Genomic DNA, 24,056 nt, shown 5'->3' with positions numbered 1-24,056 from the left:
AGGGAGGGAGGAAGGTGGGAGAGACAGACACAGAGAAAGAGCAAAAGCGAGAGAGGGAGGAGAGGGAGAAGAAGAGGAGAGGAGAAAAGGTATGTCCTTTAGAAAGAAGAGGGGGAAGAAATTTGCAGCTCACTTTTCCTCGTTGGTCTGCAACCCCCAGAGAAAAAGTCAACTCATCCTATTCTTCATCCGGAATGGAGTTGGTTTCCTCAGCCACAGTCCCTGAAGTCCAACTTCTCGTTTGCATTTTCTCACATGTGTATCTTCAAGCCTTCAAGATTGGTCAAAGCCAAACAGAACACACAGCCACGCACGCACATGCACACATGCACACCCGCACACACACGCACACACAGATTAAGACACTGTACATATAAAAACATATCCACAACAGTGCATTCATTTCCCTTTACTGTGGGGGCGCCAGGCCCAGGAAGCTCTGAGCTGGAAGGTTTTCCTTTGGAATTAAGCAATGTAACCATTCGTCTTCCCAAAAGCAGTCATTGGCGCGAGGTTCTCATAGATGGTCATGGCTGTTGTGTTTTGGTAGATGAGATCAGCTTTGGAGTCTTTCTGAGATTTGATAATATCCCAAACGCACTGATTGAGGAAGACATACTGATCCTGACCAAGAAAATGCAAGAGAAAAAGAAGGAATCAGGATTTCACTGATGACAGCAGGAAAGTTAATTTGAAACATGAACAGAAAACATAGTTAGGCCTAAAACTGTCTCTGGGGCTGGGCTAGGATGGATCCCAGAGTCTGGAACAAAAGTCTCCCATCTCTTCCCTTCACCTGCCAGGCCCCTATCCATCCATCCTGTAAAGCTCAGCCAATGTCTCCCTCTCCTTCAGGATGCCTTCCCTGACTGCCAGTGGGGGATGAATGGCTAGCCCTTTTAGAGCTTTCCTAGTACTGAATTCTGCCCCCTCTGATGCACTTATCATGCAATACTGTGTTGGTGACTTAACCCTCTGCTCATGAGGCAAGTGCCATCTTCTCCATGAGGACTTAACTACCCCCCCCCCCTCAGTAATGGTAGTTAAGTAATTAGTTTAAGGGCCCAAACACTTGTCTGTTACACAATCACTCACTACAATAGTGCCCGCCGTGTGTCCCCAAGAGAATGGAGGCTCCTTGAAGGAGAGGCTAAGGTTTAAGATAGGGATAATAATAATAACAACTACTTCAGATGATGGTTGTGAGGATCCAAAAAGATAAATGGAAAGCATTTTGCAAATATTAAACCACCACCGTTACTATTGCGGCTTTTGTTATTGTAATTATAAAACCTTGAGGAGAGAAAGAACTTTCAGATGAGAAGGACAAGTCTTCATGGAAATGACTCTGAAAGAAGCCCATGAGCCCAAGAAAGCCCAAATCCAATGGTCTTGCTATGGCTCCCAAGCACCCATCCAATTGCATACTGCCAACATGGAGCCAATGCTTCTGGGCACACTACTGAAATCCCATTGGAGCATTGAGACATTATTTCATCAAATAAACCCTTCATCTTCATCAGGGCTTCTCAAAACTCTTTGTGCATCAAGGACCTCTCTGGTAACTTGGGAGAGCCTATGGATCCATTCTCAGAGTCACATTTTTAAATACGTAAAACAATCTCCATGGGCTTATAAAGGAAATCAGTGATATTGAAATAGTTATCAAAATACTAAAAGCAAAGCAACAAATTCAGCATGGTGAAGAAGCCCTGTCCAGGAGGACAGTTTTCAGTTTTCCTTTTTTGTGATCTTGTGGTCCGATTGCCTTAAGAGTTTGCAAAATATGAGCTTTGGGGGCAGGGATTGTGTTGTTTTTGTTTGTTTGTTTGTTTTGGGTTTTGTTGTTATTGTTTGTTTGTTTGTTTGTTTTTTGCCTTTCTTTGTATCTTAGCACAGTGCCTGACACACAGTTGTTGCTTAATAAATGCTTACTGACTCTAAGTGTTCAGTGAACAGAAATGAACGTAGTCCGACCAATCTGTGCAGCACAACCCTAACCCCTGGCTTTGTAGCTATTCAGGTGCCCTGAATTTCAAGCACACAAGTCAGGGGACCATTTTTAAGCATTTGCTCTGTGACAGATACTGTGGAGGGACCAGGTGAGGAACTTTTTTCCTCAGCTGGGATAAATCAGGACAGCGGTCTCTCAGCTACCACTCGTGGTTCCAAAAGGGACATCGAGATCAATGTTTGAACAAGTGGGCAGCATGCCTCGTTCCTGCTCCACCTCCTCCCCTTTGGCTTATGGGTACAGTATTTGGCCATACCTCCGTTTGCACCATCAGAGGTCGATGCAGGCGGAGGTCGTACACAATCCCATACACATCTACAGCATTTTCATTCTCCATCTGATGGATGAGTCTGTCTATGGCAATGAAGGTCCCGGTCCTGCCGACTCCAGCACTGGAAGACAGAAGGGACACGCTCGTGTCACATCCCCACATGTCTCAGGGACCTAAACTCAGCTTTCCTAGAGAAAGCCCTTTGTTCCCATCACATTCCCAGGACAGTGGAAAGTTTGCTGGCTCTGGAGTCAAGCAAACAAAAGTCAGCTGAATTGGATTAGATTGAATTCAGCTGAAGTCCTTTGCAGAAGCATGAAAATTTCTGTGTACACATACACACACACAGCCCACACCCCTAATTTGATGCTCTAGTTCAGCCCATTTATTTTAGTACCCTTGATTTCTATGAGGGTTCTTAGAAGGCCTAGATGTTCTTTCTGATTTAGAGACCCATTGTACAAAATGCCTCTCAGAAGGAACACGGGACGGGCCACCGTACCTGCAGTGTACCAGCACGGGGGACTCCGGAGGGCTCTGCTTCATGTAATCATTGACCAGGTATCGGAAGTTGATGAGCAGGTCTGTGGTGTCCGGCACGCCGTGATCAGGCCAGGACGTAAAATGGAACTGACGCAGGGGGTGGCTCTCGCTGGTCTTGCTCTGCCAAGTAAAAGAAGCAATGGAGAAAGATGGCAGGCCACAAGGGAGAAGACTCCCAGGGAGAGCAGGAAGTTCTCAGCCTGTCCCTGCTAAAATGCTGCTGAACTTACACTACGAATGCTAATAATAACTAGTTGATACAAACTAAATAGAAATGGATTTTACTATTTTCTGCTGGGAGGGAAGGCTTTAGGATGTAGGCTAGTGCTTTTATCAGTGTTGAGAGTACTCCAGTGAAGAAACACTCACTGCCAAAACACAAGTGTTTTTTACAGAATTATTATTCTATAATAATATGTTATAATAATTATAATAATATAATAATTTTTAAAATAGAATTCTACAAAATATTATAGAATAACTCAAAATCTTCAAGAGTACACTATGGGGGCAGCTAGGTGGCACAGTAGATAGAGCACCAGCCCTGAAGTCAGGAGGACCTGAGTTCAAATCTGATCTCAGACACTTAATACTTCCTAGCCGTGTGACCCTGAGCAAGTCACTTAACCCCAATTGCTTCAGAAAAAAAAAAAAAGTACACTGGGACAATCACTCAAGTGATAAAATAGCAATTAATATCAAGATTTTTTCAAAAAAATTTATTTTCTAGTTAGTTTGTTTTCCAGGAGATTCTTTTGTTTGGGGAAGACAAAGAAGTCTCCTCCATACGCCAAGAAAACATCCTATCTTTAATCTATCACCTGACAAAGCAATATCAAAAGCACAAGAAGTCTTTATCCAAGGGCACCTTGTGCTTTTCCAGCAGCATCTGTATGACCACTTGGCAGAAACAATACAGAGGGGACCCCTGCTTGTAAATTACTAGACAAGGCCTTCTCAGGCCCCCCAGAAGTTCTAGGACCCTCTTCCCTTCACTTCTTACTCACATTTTTCACTGTGAAATCCCTTATCGTCCATTCTGGAAGAATGATTTCTGATGTCATGGCGACAGTTATATCCCCATAATTCTGAGTTTGTTTGGAAGGCCAGTATTCCTCACATTTGGTCTAAAAAAATACAGAATCAATCCAATCATCATTTATCATGGGCAAGAAGACACAGCACTGGGGATAAAAAGACAGAACAAAAATAGGGGACCCAGGACCAGAGAGGTGACTGTCCCTTGGGGCACAGAGGGCATACTTCGGAACCCCAAACTCACCACAACATCAAAAGCTTCAACCAATGACCAAAATAGGAAGATGATTTTTAGCAAGATTCCCCCAGATAAAATGACAAATGGACCAAAAAATCCTCATCCAAGGCTCTCGACACCATACTCAGTATGAAGTCAATGTTGATTTTTAAATCAAGTAAAAATAGCTGCAGAAGTCCAACTATTTTAGTGCCTTAGAAGGTGGTAGAGATGGCAAGTAGTGGGTGGAACTGAGAAAATGAAGAAATTCAGCTCCAAGACCACCAGAACCCACCCCCGAGATGGAAAATTATCAAGACCATCCAGATGGTCCAGCTGGTAAGTCTACTAACAAAAATTAAAAAAAAAAAAAAACAACAAAGAGTCCAAACCACCCACTTCCATCCCTGGGGAAAAATAAAGTTGAAGATTCTCCATTAATTGGACTCTACTGGTTCAAAGTGCAAAAACAAAATTGCTTTCTGGGAATACAATGATATTTTCTTAGGCTGTTGGTGGTTCCATTCACCTTATCTTATAGGAGATGTTTACGTGAGAGCTCAAAAACATCTTTGTAAGAAAATAAACATAATTGTAATAAACATCCTTGATTCTAGAGAACAAGAGGTAACAAATATCTCCCTTTTCACAAAAGGAAAAAAGAAAATCAAAGAGATAGAATATAAACGGGCAAACTTACTGCTTTGAAGGTAGGTTTTACCTGTATTTCTTTGTTACAAGGGAATATTCAACACTTTGAAGTTAATGCCTCTTATCCCTGATTGACGACCCCAACTACACTTCAGTTCATTGTTGACAGCCCAGTCATTTCTTTGACAGTCCTACCAACCACTTTATCCCTTTACGATCCTTCCAACCCCTACCCACTCTGATTCTGGAGCCATGATCAAATCAACTCTTCCATTGGTCCAGCAAAAGGTGTGGCAATGGACTCCCTTATTTCCCAACTCATCATTTCTGTAACTTCTGGGTTCAAGTGCCCCTCTCTAGCCACCAATCCTCTAGGTATGCTGTCTCCCTCTGCCTAAAATGTAAGCTCTTAGAGGAGAAGATACATCTTTGCTTTTGTATTTGTATACCCAGGACACAATGTGTGTGATTAACTAATTTTTTTTTCATTTATTCATTCAATCTAGAGGGAGTATATTGGGAAATCACTATGATGTAAAAACAACCCTAAAAATAATGAATTTATTTTAATGGAATTAGAGAAAAAAAAAAAAGTAAACTTAGCAGAATTCTGCTTGCTAGCTAGAAAAAGATGCCAGGTTTCCTTTCTAATAATTCCCTCCTGGAATATAGCCTCCTATAAATACACATTCATTACTATGTATTTGCGGGTCACATCAGTAAATCAGTCTATGAGACATCTTCTATGAATTTTACTGAGCTTATTCCAAAAAAAAAACAAAAAACTACTGAACCAAATACTAAGTTGAACATATTGAGTGGCTCTTCGAAGTAATCAGTAGAAAGATACAGATTAGGATCTTACGGCATAAGAAGATGACATTGTAACCTAGATTAATCTTAGAAGATAAATTGGTTGTTACATTTTTTTTTCAAGTTATTACTTAGGCAGTAGTGGGCGGTGAATGAATGGAAGCCAACTAGTAGGAGCTGTCTATCCAACTTATGGTATACAAGTGTGAGGGAATATCATCATACCATAAGAAATGACAAAACAGTTTCAGAGAAAACTGGGAAAACTTGTATAAAAGCAAAATGAACAGAACCAAGAGAAAAATGTATGCAATAACAGCTATAAAGAAAAATAATTTTTGAAAGACTTTAGAACTCTGATCACTACAGTAACAAACCACAACTCTGGAGTACTGATAAGGAAGTATAATATTCACTATCCAAGGGAAAGGTAGCAGATTCAAAATATAGACAAGGGGTTCTCAAACTACAGCCTGGGGGCCAGATGTGGCCCGCCGGGTTCTGCCAAATGGGTTGAGGGAGGGAGAAAAGAGTGTGAGTTTTTGTTTTTACTATAGTCCAGCCTCCAACAGTCTGGGGGACAGTGAACTGGCCCCCTATTTAAAAAGTTTGAGGACCACTGATATAGACTGACACATATATTGTTGCTCATGCCCAATGAAAGAGCATGCCTTGCTGAATTACACAGAATTGTTAATAGGATTTTTTTTCTCATTGTTTCTTTGGTGAAGGGTGAAGAGGAATGGGAAGGAGAAAAAATAAGCATTTCATTCCCAACTCTAAGCATTTTTGCTGGCTGCCCCCCAGGCCTGGAATTTTCTCTCCTTTTCTCTGCCTACTGGTTTCTCTGCCTTCCTCTAAATTCTACTTAAAATTCCACCTTTGGCAAGAAGTCTTTCCCAACCTCCCTCAGAACTAATTAGTTCCCTTTCTTGATTATTTCCCATTTATCCTGCACATATTTTATTTAACTTTGTTCACATGTTGTCTCCTCCATTAGATTAAGAGTTCATGTAGGACTATTTCTAGCTTTTTTTTTTTTTTCTTTTTTTTTTTAAATCTCCAAGATTCAGCACAATGCCTGACATATGGTAGACTCTTGGTGACTTGACCTAATTGAAAAAAATTTAAAAATTAAAATTAAAATCTCTCTAAAATAATTTTAAAATCTAAAATCTACTAAAAATTTAAAATCTGTCTATAAGAGCAAGATACTTCTATTTCTGGAAGTAACAGTAAAGTTCAATTTTTGCCTTCCTCTTATTAAAGAAAAATTTTTAAAATAATTTTTGAAATCCTAAGAGAAAGAATGCTGATTTTGTTCAGAGATACTTACCCTTCCCTGTTCAACACACTTGGTCAACATAACAATAGAATAAATATTTTTCTCCCAGACCATACGCCAAAAGTCTTTTAGCGTATTAGGTAAGGGTCCTTGAGTGGCAATAAAGTCCTTCTTAGAGTAATAGCCCTAAAGGGAAAAAAAAAGCAAAGGGATTCATTTTCTAAATGTAAATGCCATGAAGAAAGGTTCTGAAAGTTTATACAGTAGGAGAGAAATGGTGACATCCCAACCTTGGGTACTTACTGGCATATAATTGGCATTAATGTAGTCATCAGTCACTTGTGTTTGAATGGAAAGTTTCACGCGAGAAATGTCATCTGGTATGTCAGAAAAAAATGGTTATCACAGAAGCATTATTCCAGGAAATTTATACGTAATTAGTCTTGACAGTGCACGGTATTTAGAAGAGGGGAAGACAACCACAATTTCCTTAAGGAAAAATGCATCTATACTATGATGACACTTTCAATAACCAGGAATTAACATAAAGCAACTCTGGCTCACTGAGCTAGAAGAGTCTCCCCAAAGCCTAGGTCAATCTTGGACACCCCCTCCATCACCACCTCTGCCTTCATTCAAAGAGTTTAATGATTAAAAGCTCCAAAAGAAGCAAAAGTCACTTTTATAACTAGTAATTACAATAAATCAGCTCTGGCTCACAGAACTAGAAGAGTCTCCCCAAAGCCTAGGTCAATCTTGGACACCCCCTCCATCACAATCCCTGCCTTCATTCAAAGAGTTTAATGATTAAAAGTTCCAAAGAAGCAGGGTCTTTGAGTTGAATTATGTATCTGAGGTACCTAACCTCATGACAACCACCCAAAGCAATAAATCTTCAGTCAGCACTCAAAGATGTCCAAGCATTGGGAGAGGAATGGGCCAGTTCCTTCCACTGAGATAGCACTATTTCTAAGCAAAGGTTCTTCTTTTGGAGCCTTTCTGTAGTTTATGGACTCAGAGATATGGAACTAGAAGGTATTTCATAGGTTCTCTAGTTCCAACTTCCTCATTTTTACAGCTGAAGAAACTGAGGTCCCTGAAAGTTGTGATCTACCCAAGAATACTCATAACCAGAAAAGAACACATCATCCCAAGTCCCACTACCCGCAAATCTCCTGTGAAGGAGGGTCCTTTCAGTTTTAGTAAACTAACATTTTGGTTTGGATTGGATTAGTGGATAATTCACAAAGGGGATGCTTACACAATAAGTTGGTACCATGGATAGCGTTGAACTTGCAATTATAAAACTTGAGTTGATATTCTAGCCTAGACACTTAGGCTTTGTGATGCTGAGCAAATCACTTAATCTCTCTCAACCTCAGGTCCCTCATTTGTAAAATGGGGATAACACTGCACAAGGTTCCTGACCAAATAAGATAATATATGCAAAGTGCTTTGGAAACTTTAAAGAGTTAAAGAGTAAATGCTAGTTGTTATTATTGTTTTTGTTGTTGGATGACAGAGGTGATAAAACTTCTTGTATTACAACAACATGAGTCTATGAGTACTATTATGGATGCAAAAGACTGGCAAAAACTGCCAGTATATTTTCAATTAAACAAAGGAAACCACATACACGGTAGGACGTTATTATAACGGTTCTTTCCTCTATTTTCCGGAATCTCGGCTGCAAATTTCGGTTGATTCACACCAATGAGCTTTAGATCCTATAAAATAAGAGAGTAAATATTCAAGGATATATCCCAAAGCAGGAGCTTCCACATAATCCTTAGAGGCAACGCCACTTCACTACCATAGGTTTCTAAGTATCCAGGAACTGCCTCATTGTAGGCAAAATAAGAGGAAAGGGTTTGGTGTGCTGAAGGAGCCTAGATTTGGAGTCAAGAGGCCCTGGATTGGAGTTCCATCCATGAAATTTAGTATATATGAGCCTGAGCAGGTGATCTACCAATTTTGGCTTTAATTTTAACATCTGTAAAATGGTTGATTTGGGTTGATCCCAAAAGCTCCTTCCAGGAGCTTCTAGCTTTATTTTATTTTTATTTTTTATAAACATTTATTTATTAAATAAATTAATTAAATGAATATTTATGTATCTTATTTTATTTTAATGCTTTCAGCATTACTGTGTCTGCTGATTTCTTATTATAAGATTGCCTCAATGCCTCACCGTGTCAGAGGGGATCTTGGGTTGCCACACTGGCAAAGCACAGGCACTGACTGGATGTACCAAAACAGCAAAACGTCAAGGGATGAGCTCAGGGAGGGATCATAAATCTGACATGCAAGCAGCACCGAATGATGCTTTGTTTTTTATGGTTCTGACACCTTAAGCACCATGTAGTAAGTAGGGTATGGAGAAGTAGAATAATGCCTTAACACAAACCAGACACAGATCCATGAGATTGAAATCCTATTCTACTGACTTGAGTGAGACTCGGTCTTAACTTCCACTTCTGAATAGTCTTCACAGAGTGACAAGACTCAACCTGAATATTCATTTCAAATTCTGAAACTTAGAGAACTGGCAGCTGTAATGGATCTTAGCAGACAAAGCAGCCAACCCACTCATTTCACAGATAAACAACCCAAGGCCAAGAGAAGATAAACAACCCAAGAACAAGAGGAAGAGTGACAGGGGCAGGTTTCTAGGCTTCTGACTAACTATATTCTATAAAGTCTATTAAACATATATATGTTTATATTCTGCATATATATTATATATATTCATATTCTATATATACATATATTGTTCATATATTTATATTCTCTATAGACATATATTCCATGTATATTTTATATATATATATATATATATATATATATATATATATATATATATATATATATATATATACATACACATATTTATATATGTTCCTATATAACCTGTGAAAGAAAAGGCCTTCCATTACTACTTTAGTCAGTAGGTGATTGAATGTCTCCTTCTGGGAGACAATCTGGTAACTTCAGCTCTCTCCACTCTAAGAGAGGCACTGATCTGAACAGCCAAAGCTTCTCTCTACCACCAAAGTGGCTGGCTTTCTTCTAAATTCAAAATAAAGAAATAAAAGGCCCTCAACATCATATATGACTCCATAGAGATACATACTTCATACTCCTCAGCGAAACCACAGTTGGAGTCAGCCTGCTGTTTCTTAAAGTAGGATTCAAAATTCTCCACTTTAATAATCTTGGATCTGAAATGGAAAAGGAACCATTAGAAATGTCTTAGCTTCTACTTTGCCTAAGTATAAACCAAAAGGCATGAGGTAGAAAAATATTAAGAATTGACTTACTTTTTAGGTCTTCACCATAGAGGGAAGGAAGGAAAAAAATAATTAGAAATCGATTACTTGTTTGAAAACAAAAAAATCCTCAAGTATAACTCTTTAAATTAGTAAATTATGTTTATTCTGTAAAGAACTAATTATATATAGTCTATATTTTTATGTATGTATATATACATATGTATATATAATGTTTATATTTTATATTCATTTGTGTATTTTATATATACATTACATATATTCTATATTGTCTATATATGTGTATGTGCATATATACACACATGTATGATGTTTATATTTTATATATATGTATATTCCATATTCACATTCTCTATATACATACTCTAAATATATATGTTCTACATGTATTTATATTTATATGTATGCAAATGTAAAATACAAAAACTAATTAAACACATAAGGTATCTCAAAAGGCTGAGTTCAATTTTCAGCTATTAGCGCTTATAACTACACTAAGTCTGTATTTATAACCTATTTATATAAAATTTAAATATACACATAATGAACTATATGTATATAACAACAAAACCCAAGAAATAAGACTAAAAATTCCTAGACTATAAGGGCTCCTTCTGTAAGAAGCATGGATGTAGAGAAAAAGCACCAGACAGAATCAAAAGACCTGGATCTAAATTTTAGATCATTATTACTTACAAGCTGTGTGATCTTGGGCAAGTCACTCCCTTCCCTTTTTTTCTAAGACCTCACCTTCCTCATTTTTCAAATAGGGAGAAGATAATGAAAATAGTTTTAGTCCCTCCCTCACAGGATTAGTAATAGTAACCATAGCCTCCCTCCAATAAGCTAAGGGCTTTGTAAACTTGATAGCACTCTCTAAATGGGAGCCTTCTTGTTGATATTATTTGTTATTATTATTTCATCAAATGCAAGATAAAGAATTTCATAGAAAGTGCTCTTGGCCAGAGTTTCAAAAAAGCCAAGCGGAGGGGCAGTGAATTTCAGACTGAAAAACAAGAGGAGAAGCATGGGCAGAGGTTTCCAAGGGGGCTGGTAGTGTTCACCCAGAGGAAAGAGATGACCCCTGTGCTCACAGCAAGCTAAGACCTTCAAGACCCATGACCCTGAGACGTCCCAGCTCCCCACTCAGTTTGGATCTTTCACATCTCCCAGTTGACCCAGGTTTCTTACCTCCTGACTCTTCCCTGCCCAAAGGAAATGCCATCTTTGAGTTCAAGGTCTAGCAGCCTGAAACCCAATCCACAGCCTCTGGATATTCTGACCTAGCTGCTTTCCTTGTGGTGGAGGGGAGCACGCATATAATAAATCATCTCTCTTCTTCAGGCAGAAGAGATGATCCTTTCATCAAAGGGAGTCATTTAATCCAAGCCTCTTTTTGGACCCATGAGAAAACTAGCCCAGAGAGATTAGTGACTGGCCCATATCACCCAGCATGGACTCGAATGCAAGTCTCTTGATGCCCAAAGACTCTTTACACTGCCATGTACCGCCTCGTCTCAGATTTCAATGAGCCGCTGCCACAAAACCCACATTGGTCCATAGACAAGGCCAGGCAGGAAGTTTCCATTTGTTGCTGAGAGGAAAGGAAGGGGGATGGTTGGTGGCAAGGGTGGGAAACTCCTAGTGTGGGAACTCCCTTCCTCAATACAGACCAGATAAGTTGCTTATCTGTAGTTCAAAGGTAGACACTGAATTGACTTGCCCAGAATCACAAAGCCAGTCTGTCTCAACGGCAGACAGATTCAGGCCTTCTTCATTCCAAGTCTGGCTCTCTTTCCAACAAAATTGAAATGCTTTAACTTCATTAGCTTTTTGAAAAGGAAAATTTTCAGAGCTAAAACATAAAATAACATGCTGGGATTGTCCTTTGAAAGATCACAACTACATGTATGATCAAGGGGAGAGGGAAGGGGGATTATAAGGCTCTTAGATTTAAAAAAACAAAGCTTTGTATCAACTCACTTAATTTGAGAAAAGGACACATCACTATTCTTTGCATCTTTCCTGTTTCCAAAGAAAAGGAGAAAAAGAGACCCATTACTTCAATGGACACACAAAGTAACTCAACAAAGAAAAGTTTCCTGTTTTTTTTCTATATTTGAACACAGCTATTTGCCCTCTGGGTCTGAATTCCCATAAGGGAAACCTTGGCAGAGCTTGGCAAGTCTGCGGATCCTAGTGATTTAAAGTTGACAAACAATAATCAGAATCCCTCAGAAAAACAAAAATAGTTTCAACAGACATTGTGCCAGTTTAGTCAATGGATCAGTTTGGGGGACCAGACTTTATACTTTACTGTATCCAAGGGTTGTAAAATCCAAATTTGAAGAAATGTCTTCTTATTTAATATGCCAACCAAAGAACTCCCTGCGGTCTGGACCTAAGGAGCTCCAGAGGGTCGCTCTGTCCAGTGCTGCCGCTTGGCAACTCAGTCTTAGAAAGTTGCCGAGAACACTGGGAGGTTTAGCCACTTGCCGATAGTCAAAAAGTCTGTGTGTATGGAGGTAATATTAGAACACAGGGCTTCCTTTCTCCTTACTTCCTTGCAAGGCTGGCTCTCTCCATGGGCATGTGTAACTCCTTAACTGAGGAATTTGTCATGATTTTTTCCTATGACACTTACAAAATGAAACAATTGGGAGTCCCGTACCAAAGCATTCAGAGTCCTGGCTTAGCAAACTTAATTCCTCAACTCCTCTCTCCCAATTGCTGCCTCCCATTCCCACGTGCCTTTGGCAGAGGGTTCCCCAAGGACCCAAGGAGCCGAGAGAGTGCCTTTGACAAAGGGACCAGGGACAGCACTGGTAATCTGGGCCTTGGCAGAAAGACAGAGCCTATTCTCCAGGCCATTGCTATTGACAGAGCAGAAGGGCCATTTTCCAGGGGGCCTGAGAGCATGAAAGGTAAAGCTGCAGGGTAGGCAGTGATGCCCCAGGCTATGCTAGCTGAGGGATACAGCTTGCACAAAGCACACACATCAACAAGAGTCACCTTTTCCTTCTCCAGAAAATAAAGCCTCCAACAGCCACGATTACCAGGGCACCAAAGATACACCCAAACACAGCACCGCAGATAACAGCTGTGGGAAAACCAAACAAGAGATGAGTCAGCTCTCCAGGATGAAGACTGAGAGTCCAGGAGCCCAGGAAGCCCCCTGTAGTGGACAAATGAGCAAATCACAGACACCCCACACACACCCCATCAGCACCTCAATAAAAACCAGAGCAATGGAAAAAGCCCTGGAAGCTTTGGAGTCAAAGGACCTGAGTTCAAATTCCACCTCTGATGGGCACTGCAGTGACCGTGGATAGTTCAGGTCAGTCTCTCTGGCCCAGTATTGCACTCTTCAGGATCTATATCTCTGATCCCAAGATCCTAGAGTTGGAGTCTCCATCATTTTAAATGCTGAAGCGTTATCCCAAGGCAACCAAAGGATCCGCTGCCGGGTGATGGAGAAAAAGATGGATGTGGAGTTGGGAAGAGCCCGCATTCAAATCCTCCTTCAATGTCACTGGCCAGCTGAGTGGCCTTGCAGCAAGTCACTTAAATACTCTGTGCCTCAGTTTCCCCATTTAGAAACCAGGTTAGGTTACTTCAAAATGAGGAATAAATGAGACATTTATGTAAAGTGCTTTGTCAATGGCTAACAATACCAATACTGATAATGAAAATGATAATATAATCCTACTGGTAAGAATAATAATAAAAGTAACTAACAGGAACATGGGCACTTTAAAGTTTACAAAATATGATATTATCCGATTTTATCTTTCCAACAATCTTGGGAGATGGGTGCTCTGATTAGTCCCATTCTACAAATAAGGAAACAGTCAGACAGAGCAGGACTTACCCAGTCACATAATTAGTGTCAGAGGTCACATCTGGCACTTGACCCAGTGCCCTGTCCTAGCTATTCAGCTGTAATTATGAACAAGAGACAGACTTTGACTCAACAGATAGTCATCTGAATCTTGCCTCTGCCAATGTAGACAAACTGGCTCAATTTCTCAGCGCCTCAGGATCCTCATCCACAAAATGGGTACAATAATATACAGGTACGTGATTCACGGTGTTGTGAAAAGGATCAAAATGTTTGTCAGAAAGGTCCCATGTCAAAAATATTCTGACTGACCTTGCAGACACAGTGGGACAATATCATAAACCATGAAGTATGGCGGAGGGGGGAGGGGGGAAGAATGCTATCTCTGCGGTCAGAAACTCTGGGGCCCAGACCTGGTTCTGCCTTTTATTGTTTTTGTGACCCCAAGCAAATAACAAAAACACTCTGGGCCTGTTTCCTCATCTAGAAAATGGGATGTAGCTGAGCCAGGAGATGTCTGAAGTCTCTTTAACTCCCATAATGCTAGATGCATAATGCTAATGCATGTCGAATCTGGGTGGGGAGAAAAGGGGGCATCCAGGGCCTTCCAAAGTGGGGATCACACATTTAGAGCTGGAAGCAGCCTTAAGAATCATCCAGTCCAATTCTCCCATTTCAGTTAAGAAAACTGAGACCCAGAGAAATTAAATAATTTGCCCAGATCCCACAACTGACAAAACCAGGATTTGAATTCAAGACCTTAAACTCCAATGCCAGGTGTATATAAATATATATATATATATATATATATATATATATATATATATATATACACACACACATATTATCTACACACACACACACACACACAGAAGAATTTTTTCACAACATGAAGTTTTGTTTTCACCACCCCCCTTCTACCTGGATTCTGAGGTAATGAGACTGCATCGGAATAGAAGCTGAAAGACACATAGCTTTCGGTGCCATTAATGAGCCCAGGGTGGAGGCTGTCAAAGGTAATATTGGTGAAACCAGCAATACAAGCCCTGTGGAGGAAGGCAGAAGAGAACATCTGAATCTAAACCAACATTCGATCGCAAGGATGTTCTGCAAAGAAAACTTCCCTGAGCTTAAAGCAGCAGAGGAGGCAAATCTGGAGAAGGGACAGCCCCGGGGAATTGTGGCATTCTCCAAACCACTGGAGATTCCTGGCTGAATCCACCTTCCTTGGCCCCCTCAGCCCAGTACATCCAGGGCTTCTCAGTTGGGCTCCAGCTGACCCTTTCAGACTTACTTCACCTTCCTCCCCTTTACAAATATTACATGACGGTCAAGTTCAAATTCGCCCACTGCTCTTTCCTGAACTGAATTTCCCATTTCCTCCCTCTGTGCTTTTGTCCAGGTTGTCCCTTATGTCTGATATACATTCCCTGGTCACTTCCTCCTTTTAGAATTCCTAACTTTTCTCGCTTTGTTTTTCTTTGAGACTTCAAGAAAATGACTAATATGGAAATGTTTTACCTGATTGCACGTGTATCACCTACATCAGATTACTTACTATCTCAAGAAGGGGAAAGAGAAGGAAAGCAGGGAAAAAATTGGAGCTCAAAACTTTTTTTTAAATGTTAAAAATTGTTTTAAGATGTAATTGAATGAAAACTATAGAATAGAAGCTCCTTGAGGGCAGGGACTGTTTTTATGTGGTCTTTGTATCTGCCTGGGATATAGCGGACATTTAATAAACGTGAATGGAATGGAATGGAATTACCGATAGGAACTGAGGGGTTCCAGTTTCCCATTATAATAGCCATCTGTGGTAGACTCATTTCCTACAATGACTTCATACTTCAAGACATCGGACAAAGCTGAAGCGGCTCTTTCCTCCTTCACTGTCATGAGGTAAGTCACGTAGGTCTTGGAGGTTCCTTTCTTGAAATCCTCATAGGTATATTTTAAGAAGTCAGCAGAAGATTTGTTACCACCTAAATAGCAAACGCACAAAATGAAACCTTCCAAAAGGCAACAGACTCACATGACAGCAGGACAGGCCAGGGATTCATCTCACGATCGAAGCTGAATTCAAATGGACAGACTATGAGGTCTGGGATTAGGGAAGGGTTTAGTCAAACTCCCCATGGCAAGATGGCGGCAGTCATGGAGAATGATGTCTATTACATCAGACCTCTAGGTTGTGCTAGATAGTTTTACTGAATTTCCCCCCCTTTTTTTTTCTCTTTACTATAAGCTATGCCACAGTGGATAAAAAGCTGTATTTCCAGTCAGAAAGACCTGGATTCAAAGCCTGCCTATTATATATAATAGTCTTGTATTCATAGGCAAGACACTTAAGCTCACCAAGCCTCAGTTCCTTCATCTATGAAAGGAAAGGATTGGCCAGATGACTTTCCAAGGTCCCTGCCAGTTCTAAATGTATACTTTAGGCAAGGCTGTGCAAGTCTGGAGTCCAAAAGTCCTGAGTTCAAATGCAGCTTAAGACACTAGCTGTATGATTATGAACTAATATAATCTCTTTGCCTCAGTTTCCTCACTTGTAAAATGGAGGTAATAATGGCACCTATTTCGCAGGGCTGTTGTGGAGATCGAATGAAATAATAATTGTGAAGCACTTAGCATAGTGCCTGGCAAAGAGATACATCAATGTCAGCTAGCATCATCATCATTAGTATTACTATGAATTATTGCTCCATGAGTGACCACTTGGTACAATACAACAAACCACACTTCCTTACTTCCATCTGTGGTAAGGATGACCGCATATGCTGTTATTGGTCCATGACTCGACTCAAACTTGCCAAATTTTACTTTCAATGAGTTGTGGCTGATGGGGAAAATATTTGGCAATCCGTCCGGAGGAGGTGGGTCTGAAAAACAACAATTAAAGTCACCTCTGTGCTAACATCCTAGAAAATTAAGATGCAGCGTTTGACTTTAGCACATGATCTATGGCACCTAAAGATCTGCACCCAAAGGGTGGCTGTTTCGTCGCAGAATTACAGAATTTCAGAGTTGGAAGCCAGCCACTCCAACCCTCTCTTCCATAACCTTTCCAAGAAGAAGCTAACTTATTCAAAATATCAGCTAATGCCCTTCTTCAAGGCACAGCGACCGCCCAAGTCTCCTTCTGCAGCTTCTCTTTCCTTCTTGACTCCTTCCCCAAAGCTATAATTCCTTGTAATATGCCTCCATGCTATCAGGTGAAGTTTCTCTAGAGGAAGGGTAGCTGCTACACTCAATTCTATCAAAGCTCTAGGGATTAGCCCTCCTGGATAACTATTGCTCATGAGCCCCCACTGCTGTATTCCCACTAATAAACTAGGGACAGCCAATTAACATTAACCAAAACATTTACTGAAAATGAAAAACAAACATAAAATATTTTTAAATCATTCTACCCGTATATTCAAATCATATTTCTCCAGAGCATAAAGTTTACATTAGAAGAATAGACCCATGTGAAGTCCCAGAGCAAAAAGGCCCATCCACAAGGAATATATGTGACCAGGGGAACTCACAACCCAGAATTTAAATTATAGATTTCTATATCTTATTTACTGTTCATAAAACTTTCTTGGTGATCATGGCTTCTTCCTAAACAATGCTTCCACTATTAAACTGAGCTGTTCTATGCTGTTTGGGATTAATACTTCATTAAGCACAGCTTCTCAACTATACGAATTAATCTGTCGAGCAGCTGCTTTTTTAAGGCTCTACCCCACCCATCATTTCCAGTGACGACTGATATCTTCAGCTGAAGCAGTATTGGACCCTTCTGGGAAAAGGCAACAATCCTTATCCTAATACTAGCAAAAGTTTTGGAACTTTTTTCTTCTTCAGCAGGATTTTTCTCTTCTACCTCTCAGATATGATATAGAGAAATATCTTGTCTTATCTTCTCTCTTCTTAGTTAGAGTAGAGAGTAAAATAGGTTCTCTCCTCTCTTTTTTCTATGTATTTCTAGCAGTGAGCCATGTATAATTAATAATTATCCTTCATATGCAAATCTGCAACTGCTGTCTCACAACACTTAGCAACTGCTTTCTTTAAGCAGCTCAGAAACTATTTTTCTTAGAAAACTAAAGCCTCTATGCCCCAGACTAGTGAATTGGCATGGATTCTTAAGTCCATATTTTACAGAAGATTGACTTTCCACACAGTATCGTCATCACGCCAATCCTGGATTCCTTCAAAGGACCCTCCGGTTTTTCAAAATACAAGAGAAGGGGGCAGCTAGGTGGCGCAATGGATAGAGCACCAGCCCTGAATTCAGGAGGACTTGAGTTCAAATCTAGACTCAGACACTTAACACTTCCTAGCTGTGTGACCCTGGGCAAGTCACTTAACCCCAGCCTCAGGGGAAGGGGGAAAAAAAAAAAAAAAAAGCAAAATACAAGAGAAAAATAAAGTTGGGGAGATGGGGGTGCAGTAAGAAGAAGAGAACAATTACAAACAGCTTAGCTAACCATAACCACTGCCTTTTTCTAGACTTGAGAAGACAACATTTCTGCAACCTACCTGTGATGCTAGTTTGGGAAATATTCTGTTTAGGGAAACTCTTTTTCCCACATGACAGGGTGATGAGACTGATGTTGTAGGTGGTAGAATAATTTAAATACGCCACATAGGTTCCATTATAGTCATCAGTCACAGATGTTGAATAGCAGGGTGGGAGATTTATTTCCTTGCTCCACTCCCCACTATGGATGCTCAGACCGAAACCACTGTTCGCTCCAGGGGGACAGGGCCAACGTAAAGTGAGGATTGGTTGTTTGGGCACTGGATTGCACTCAAGGAAAGCCACAGATGCAGCATCTAGAAAGAAATGTGAAAATGTTGAATCTTTTCATTTCTGACTTTAGGGAAAAGAAATATGACTATCAATTGCGTGATCTAATGCAGAATCATAAAGTTAGAAGGAATTTATTCACTCTAATCTACTCCAACCTGGGCCTAGACAGAATTCTCTCAAGTATATCCCTAACAAATGGTTTAACCAATATTTACCTATGGTTAACCAGTATTTACCTATGGTTAACCAATATTTGCCTGAAAACCTCTAGCAACCTGAAACTCAATCCCTCCCCCAAGGCATTCCCTTCAACTTTAAGGAAGTTCTCAGTTTTAGGATTTTTTGCACAGATTGAGCCAAGACCTCCATCTTTGCAATTTTGATCCCTTGTTGCAAGTTATTTCCTCTGAAAGGAAGCACTTTTCTTCCTCTTCCACATGAAATACTTGGAACTGGCTTTCAATGCCTTTTTTTCCTCAGATCAACCATTGCCCGTTCCTTCAATCAAAATTGGCATGGCATTGTCTCCAGTCCCTTCATGCTTTGTGGCTTATCAATATTCCTCCTAAACTTTGACCCCCCAAAATGAAAACAATACAGAAACTATATGGTCTAAGGTCTTATGATAAGACTATCGCCACCAGTTCTTGTAGCAATTGGAAAATATGAGAATATACAATTACTCTAACTTCAGAGGAGGCAGCAGAGTACCAGGAACAAGACCTGGCTTGGGAGTCAGGCGACTTTGATTCACATTTCAACGTTTTTTTAATGAATATTAAAAATTGGCTTTATGTGATTGGAAAAAATAAAATACCATTTTTTAAAAGAAAGAAGAAATCAATAAATTGAGAGGGTAAGCAAAAAAAAAAAATCTAGAAAACCAACACATTTTTAAAAAACTTAAGCACTCACAAAAAAAATTTTAATAAAAGAAAAAAATAATAAAATGGAAAGAAAACATTTAATGAATAAAGCCAAGAGCTATTTTGAAAAGAAAAATAGAGAAACCATTAGCTAATTGTATATATATATATATATATATATATATTTTTTTTTTTTTTTTTTTTTTGAGAAGACAGAGGAAAGGAGGGACAGAAAAATCAAAACCCAAAGGTTTGGTGCTTTTTTGAAAATTTCTTCAAGCTTTAGCTCGAGTACCATTTCCCCAGGTCATTGCCAGTCCCTCCAGCTACTAATGTCTCCCCTTCTAAGGTTGCCCCCATCTACATTGCATGTATATGGTATTTCTGTACAGGCTCTTTTTTCTTATTTTCTTTAGAATCCTTCTACCTACTACAGTGTTTGACACATAAGAAGTGATGAATAAAGGGTTGCTAAATTATAAATATGGAGATATGTTTAGAAGAATGCTATGCTATATGTTTAACCTATATCAGACTGCTTGCTTCCTTAGGGAGAGGTGAGGGAGGAAAAGAGGGAGACAAATTTGGAACACGTTTTGCATAGATATTTTTACATTGTGTGTATGTGTGTGTGTTTACATAGTGTGTGAATGTGTATACACATATATCTATATATGTGCTATTGCTATTAATAAAATCTGTGACAATTGTTAGGACATGTATACATACATCGTATTTAATTTATACTTTGACATATTGAACATGTATTGGTCAACCTGCCATCTTGGGGGGGTGGGGGATGGAGGGGAAAAATTAGAACAAAAGGTTTGGCAATTGTCAATGTTGTAAAATTACCCATGCATATATCTGGTAAATAAAAACTATTAAAAAATAAAATAAAATCTGTGACAGACTTAAAGCCACCAATGCAAAGTATTTAAGTTTTTCCTCTCCCAGTAGCATCTAGATGAAGGCAGAGAAGGGCAGGAAGTATATCCAAGATGTGGAATTTTCCAAAAACAGAATGGGAGTGACTACCCAATGGACAAAGTCAACAAGGAAGATACACAGCAGCAGACAGAAATTAACTTTGGAGAAGACCTTCTCGAACAACTCACCTGTACAGAAGAATGTGTGGCCAGGTTCCCCTTGAACATCCTCTCCCACTTGGGAATTGATTCTGACGTCATAATAAGTGCCAGGGCTTAGACCTGCGATTGTAACATTTCTGACCCTCAGCGTCTGGTTGATGGACACGACGGACCCTTCCTCAACAAGAGAGATGAGATAGGTGTAGCCAGCGGCGGCACTGTCAGTTTGTTGCCAGCTTAAGGTAACCTCTGTGGTACTGATGCTTGAAACATTGATGGCAGACACCTGGCTAGGTGCTTGACAAATAAAAAGGTACTTAGTTAGCAAGTATTATGGAATACACTTGTGTTTTAGTTGTTTCTTTGTTTTCTATTTTCTTAAACCCCTCATTCAGCTCTCACACACCCATTCCTCTAGGGAATCAGTTCCCCAGAGGTGGCCAATGATCTCTCAACTGTCAGATCCAAGGGTTCGGTGCTCAGTCCTCATTCTACTCAGTATCCCTGAAGTGTTTGATACCAGTGATTAGATCTCCTCTTGGATGCCCCTTTCTGCCTTGCCTTCCTGCTGAATCTCCTCCTCCCCGCCTGCCTGCTCCTTCTCTGCTGAGTCACAACCATCTCCAACCATCTTAGCATGGGTGTCCCCTCAGAAAGTAAGCCTAGGCTTTGTTTTATTCTCCCTCTAGCAGCTCTCCCTTTGCTCATCCCTCTACTACTTCTCTACTTCTCCTAAGGATTCAGAGATCATCTTGCTGCAGATGGCAGCCCTAGTCTGTCTCCAGAACTCCGGTTTTATATCACCAGCTCTTTACAGATGGATGTCCTATAGAATTTCAACATGTTGAAGATGAAAAAATATTGTCTTTACTCCCTCCTTCCCCCAAAAAAAACAAACTCTTCTCTAAAATTTCCTGTTTCTGTTGTGGACCCAACATTCTCTCAACCATCCAGGTTTGTAATGTCAGTCATCCTTGGTTTTTCCTTCGTCTTCATCCCATGTATCAAATCAGTTGCCAAATCCCCCTCTATCCCTCATTCATCTCTTTCTCTCTATTCACTTGGCTCTTACCCTACTTCATGTCTACACCACATTCCCTAAATAACCATAACAGCCTCTTTTACTGGTCTTTTTGTTCACAGTCTCTCCTCAATTTTCCTGCTATGGTTCAGAACTCCCAAACTCAAGATACTGACTGCCTCAGCCTCCTCAGCTACAGGGATAGTGTGTGTGTGTGTGTGTGTGTGTGTGTGTGTGTGTGTGTGTGTGTGTGTGTGCGTGCATGTGTGTGTGCACACGTGTGTATGTGCACTGCCAGATCTAGTTGCCAAACCATTTCCTAAAGCCCAAAGACTTTCCTTGCCTCTAAGATAAAATCCTCCTGCTAGCTTTTAAGGCCCCTCGTAGACTGATTCCTATCCACCTTTCTACTGTATTTCCCAGGCTTTCTCACTACACACAGTCACACATGCTGTCGCTAGCCCTGAGCCCACCCGTGACTGGAAGGAATTCTCTGAAATCTTCCTAGCTTCCTCTCAGAGTTCTATATTTCTTCAAGGTTCAACTCAGATGTCTCAGACATCCTCATAAAGATTTCCCTGATCCCGCCCTCCAAAACCCCAATTGTTAATGGCCTTCCCTCCTTCAATTTTCCTAGAATTATACCTTTTGTGAATAGATATCATACTGCATGGCCAGGAAAAGAAGTCTGTAAGCAACTTGAGGGCAGGACCACCTTTGTCTTTATAAACCTACTGCTTAATGAATGTTTGCAGAATTGAAGACGCAACCTTCTCTTACAAAGTGAAAGCTAGTTTAGCCGATCGAAGTTTTGTCCTCCCAAGATAATGAAGTTCTCAATTAAGGTATTTATGAAGAAAGCCAATCTGAGAAACTCACTTGTATACACAACTATCCACGCTGGACTCCCTTTTGTCCCATTTCCTACTTCTGGATAGATGGTAACATTATAGCATGTACCAGGTTCTAAGCCTCCAATGGTCTCATTAAGAAAGCTGGTTGTAGAGTTAAAGACCCAGGATCCACTTGTTTCTACCAGGAGAAGATAACGATACCCTAGGGATACATTGTCCCTGTTCTGCCATTGTAAGTGTATCGTAGTTGTGTTAGCAAATACAACTTCAATGTTGGAAACAGCATTCGGCTCTATTTAAAGGGAAATAAAATAAAATTAGTTCAGAAGTGAACATGAATGGGGGGGGGGGGGGGGGTGTGCACTATGGGAGAGAAATCACTACCAGTATCATCCCCTTAGCCAGCCAATAAGTGTCATAGACAGGATTCGCTCCTACTTCTACTTGATCCTGGATTGGCTTTCCAGTGGTTCCCTTACTGTAGTAACTGCCCCGTGATTTCAGTTATACTCCCTACAATAACCTCTTCTGAGGAACCTCAGTGAACAAATCCTTTTTACTAGATCCTTCCACCATTGTCTCATCACAGGCCAAAAATGACTCTGGGTTCGCAGAGGCTCTGAGGGAGATGCGATGAGCTCTGGCAGGCCATGTCATACTTAAAAGTCTTTAAGCCAGACTCTGGGACAGGTTCCATGACCACCCTCTAGGGACTTGCCAAGTTACTCTCCCAGAAAGCTAACCCTGAGAAATCAGCCATCAAACAAATTTTTCCCTCAAAGGACAAGCATCACATAAAGATTATTTACTAAGGCAGTAGTAGAGGGAGAACTTACAATAATGAAATCTTGAATCCTGGAAGCATTTAAGTTCCAAAACATAGCTATACCTTAATAAAGAAATAAAACAGTAAATAAAAAGATTCTTCAACACTCACCAGTTGTTTGTTCCAGTTTTCGAGAGACTCCTTCCCTTCCATCCGGTGCTTGAGGAAATATTTCAAAATAATAGAGAGTCCCAGGTATTAAGTCTGTAACTAGAAGCTGTTTTTCTTGATGTGTCTCATTTCTGGAGAACAAATGATGTGTGAGGTCTTTAACAAGGATCCTGAAGGAGGAGCCCTCGCTGCTCCAAGCTAAGCTGATGCTAGTGGTGTTGAAATTCTGTACTCGAAAGTCAGAGACTGGATGGGGTGCTGTGGGCAGGAAAGAAGGGTCAGAGGTCAGAGAGAGTCAGGGGATAGCTCAGACAGACCAGACTGAAACACCCCAAACTTCTCCCTGCCTGGTCCCTGGATTGGGGACCAGGATGTGGATAGATGAGCAGCTGCTATTGGAAGCAGATGAACTCCCACATTCCAGAATCTTGGAACGGAAGGGATCTGAGAAACCCAATCCATACCAAGACAAAAATCCCTCCCCCATGACATACTGACAAGTAATTACCCCAGTCTT

The 24,056-nt window shown here is 40.3% G+C and overlaps 1 protein-coding gene across 1 annotated transcript in view; it reads right to left on the bottom strand.

The window, feature by feature from the left end:
- Nucleotides 1-382: 382 nt before the first annotated feature.
- Nucleotides 383-24,056, bottom strand: part of PTPRJ (protein tyrosine phosphatase receptor type J) — a 152,119-nt gene continuing 128,445 nt past the window's right edge. The window contains exons 8-24 of the mRNA XM_074274581.1: nucleotides 23,540-23,797; nucleotides 22,628-22,894; nucleotides 20,755-21,024; nucleotides 18,497-18,793; nucleotides 16,714-16,845; nucleotides 15,732-15,945; nucleotides 14,885-15,009; nucleotides 13,135-13,222; nucleotides 12,106-12,147; nucleotides 9,966-10,053; nucleotides 8,469-8,559; nucleotides 7,136-7,209; nucleotides 6,884-7,018; nucleotides 3,836-3,955; nucleotides 2,788-2,948; nucleotides 2,271-2,406; nucleotides 383-624 (exon numbers count right to left, since the gene is read on the bottom strand). Of these exons, the coding sequence (XP_074130682.1) occupies nucleotides 466-624; nucleotides 2,271-2,406; nucleotides 2,788-2,948; nucleotides 3,836-3,955; nucleotides 6,884-7,018; nucleotides 7,136-7,209; nucleotides 8,469-8,559; nucleotides 9,966-10,053; nucleotides 12,106-12,147; nucleotides 13,135-13,222; nucleotides 14,885-15,009; nucleotides 15,732-15,945; nucleotides 16,714-16,845; nucleotides 18,497-18,793; nucleotides 20,755-21,024; nucleotides 22,628-22,894; nucleotides 23,540-23,797 (2,657 nt within the window). The 3' untranslated portion in view covers nucleotides 383-465. The remainder of the gene's footprint in view (nucleotides 625-2,270; nucleotides 2,407-2,787; nucleotides 2,949-3,835; nucleotides 3,956-6,883; nucleotides 7,019-7,135; nucleotides 7,210-8,468; nucleotides 8,560-9,965; nucleotides 10,054-12,105; nucleotides 12,148-13,134; nucleotides 13,223-14,884; nucleotides 15,010-15,731; nucleotides 15,946-16,713; nucleotides 16,846-18,496; nucleotides 18,794-20,754; nucleotides 21,025-22,627; nucleotides 22,895-23,539; nucleotides 23,798-24,056) is intronic.

This window comes from Sminthopsis crassicaudata, chromosome 6 (genome assembly GCF_048593235.1).
Source record: "Sminthopsis crassicaudata isolate SCR6 chromosome 6, ASM4859323v1, whole genome shotgun sequence".
NCBI lineage: Eukaryota > Metazoa > Chordata > Mammalia > Dasyuromorphia > Dasyuridae > Sminthopsis > Sminthopsis crassicaudata.
The sequence above is the reverse complement of the archived record's forward strand: the minus strand, read 5'-3'. Positions and strand labels throughout refer to the sequence as shown.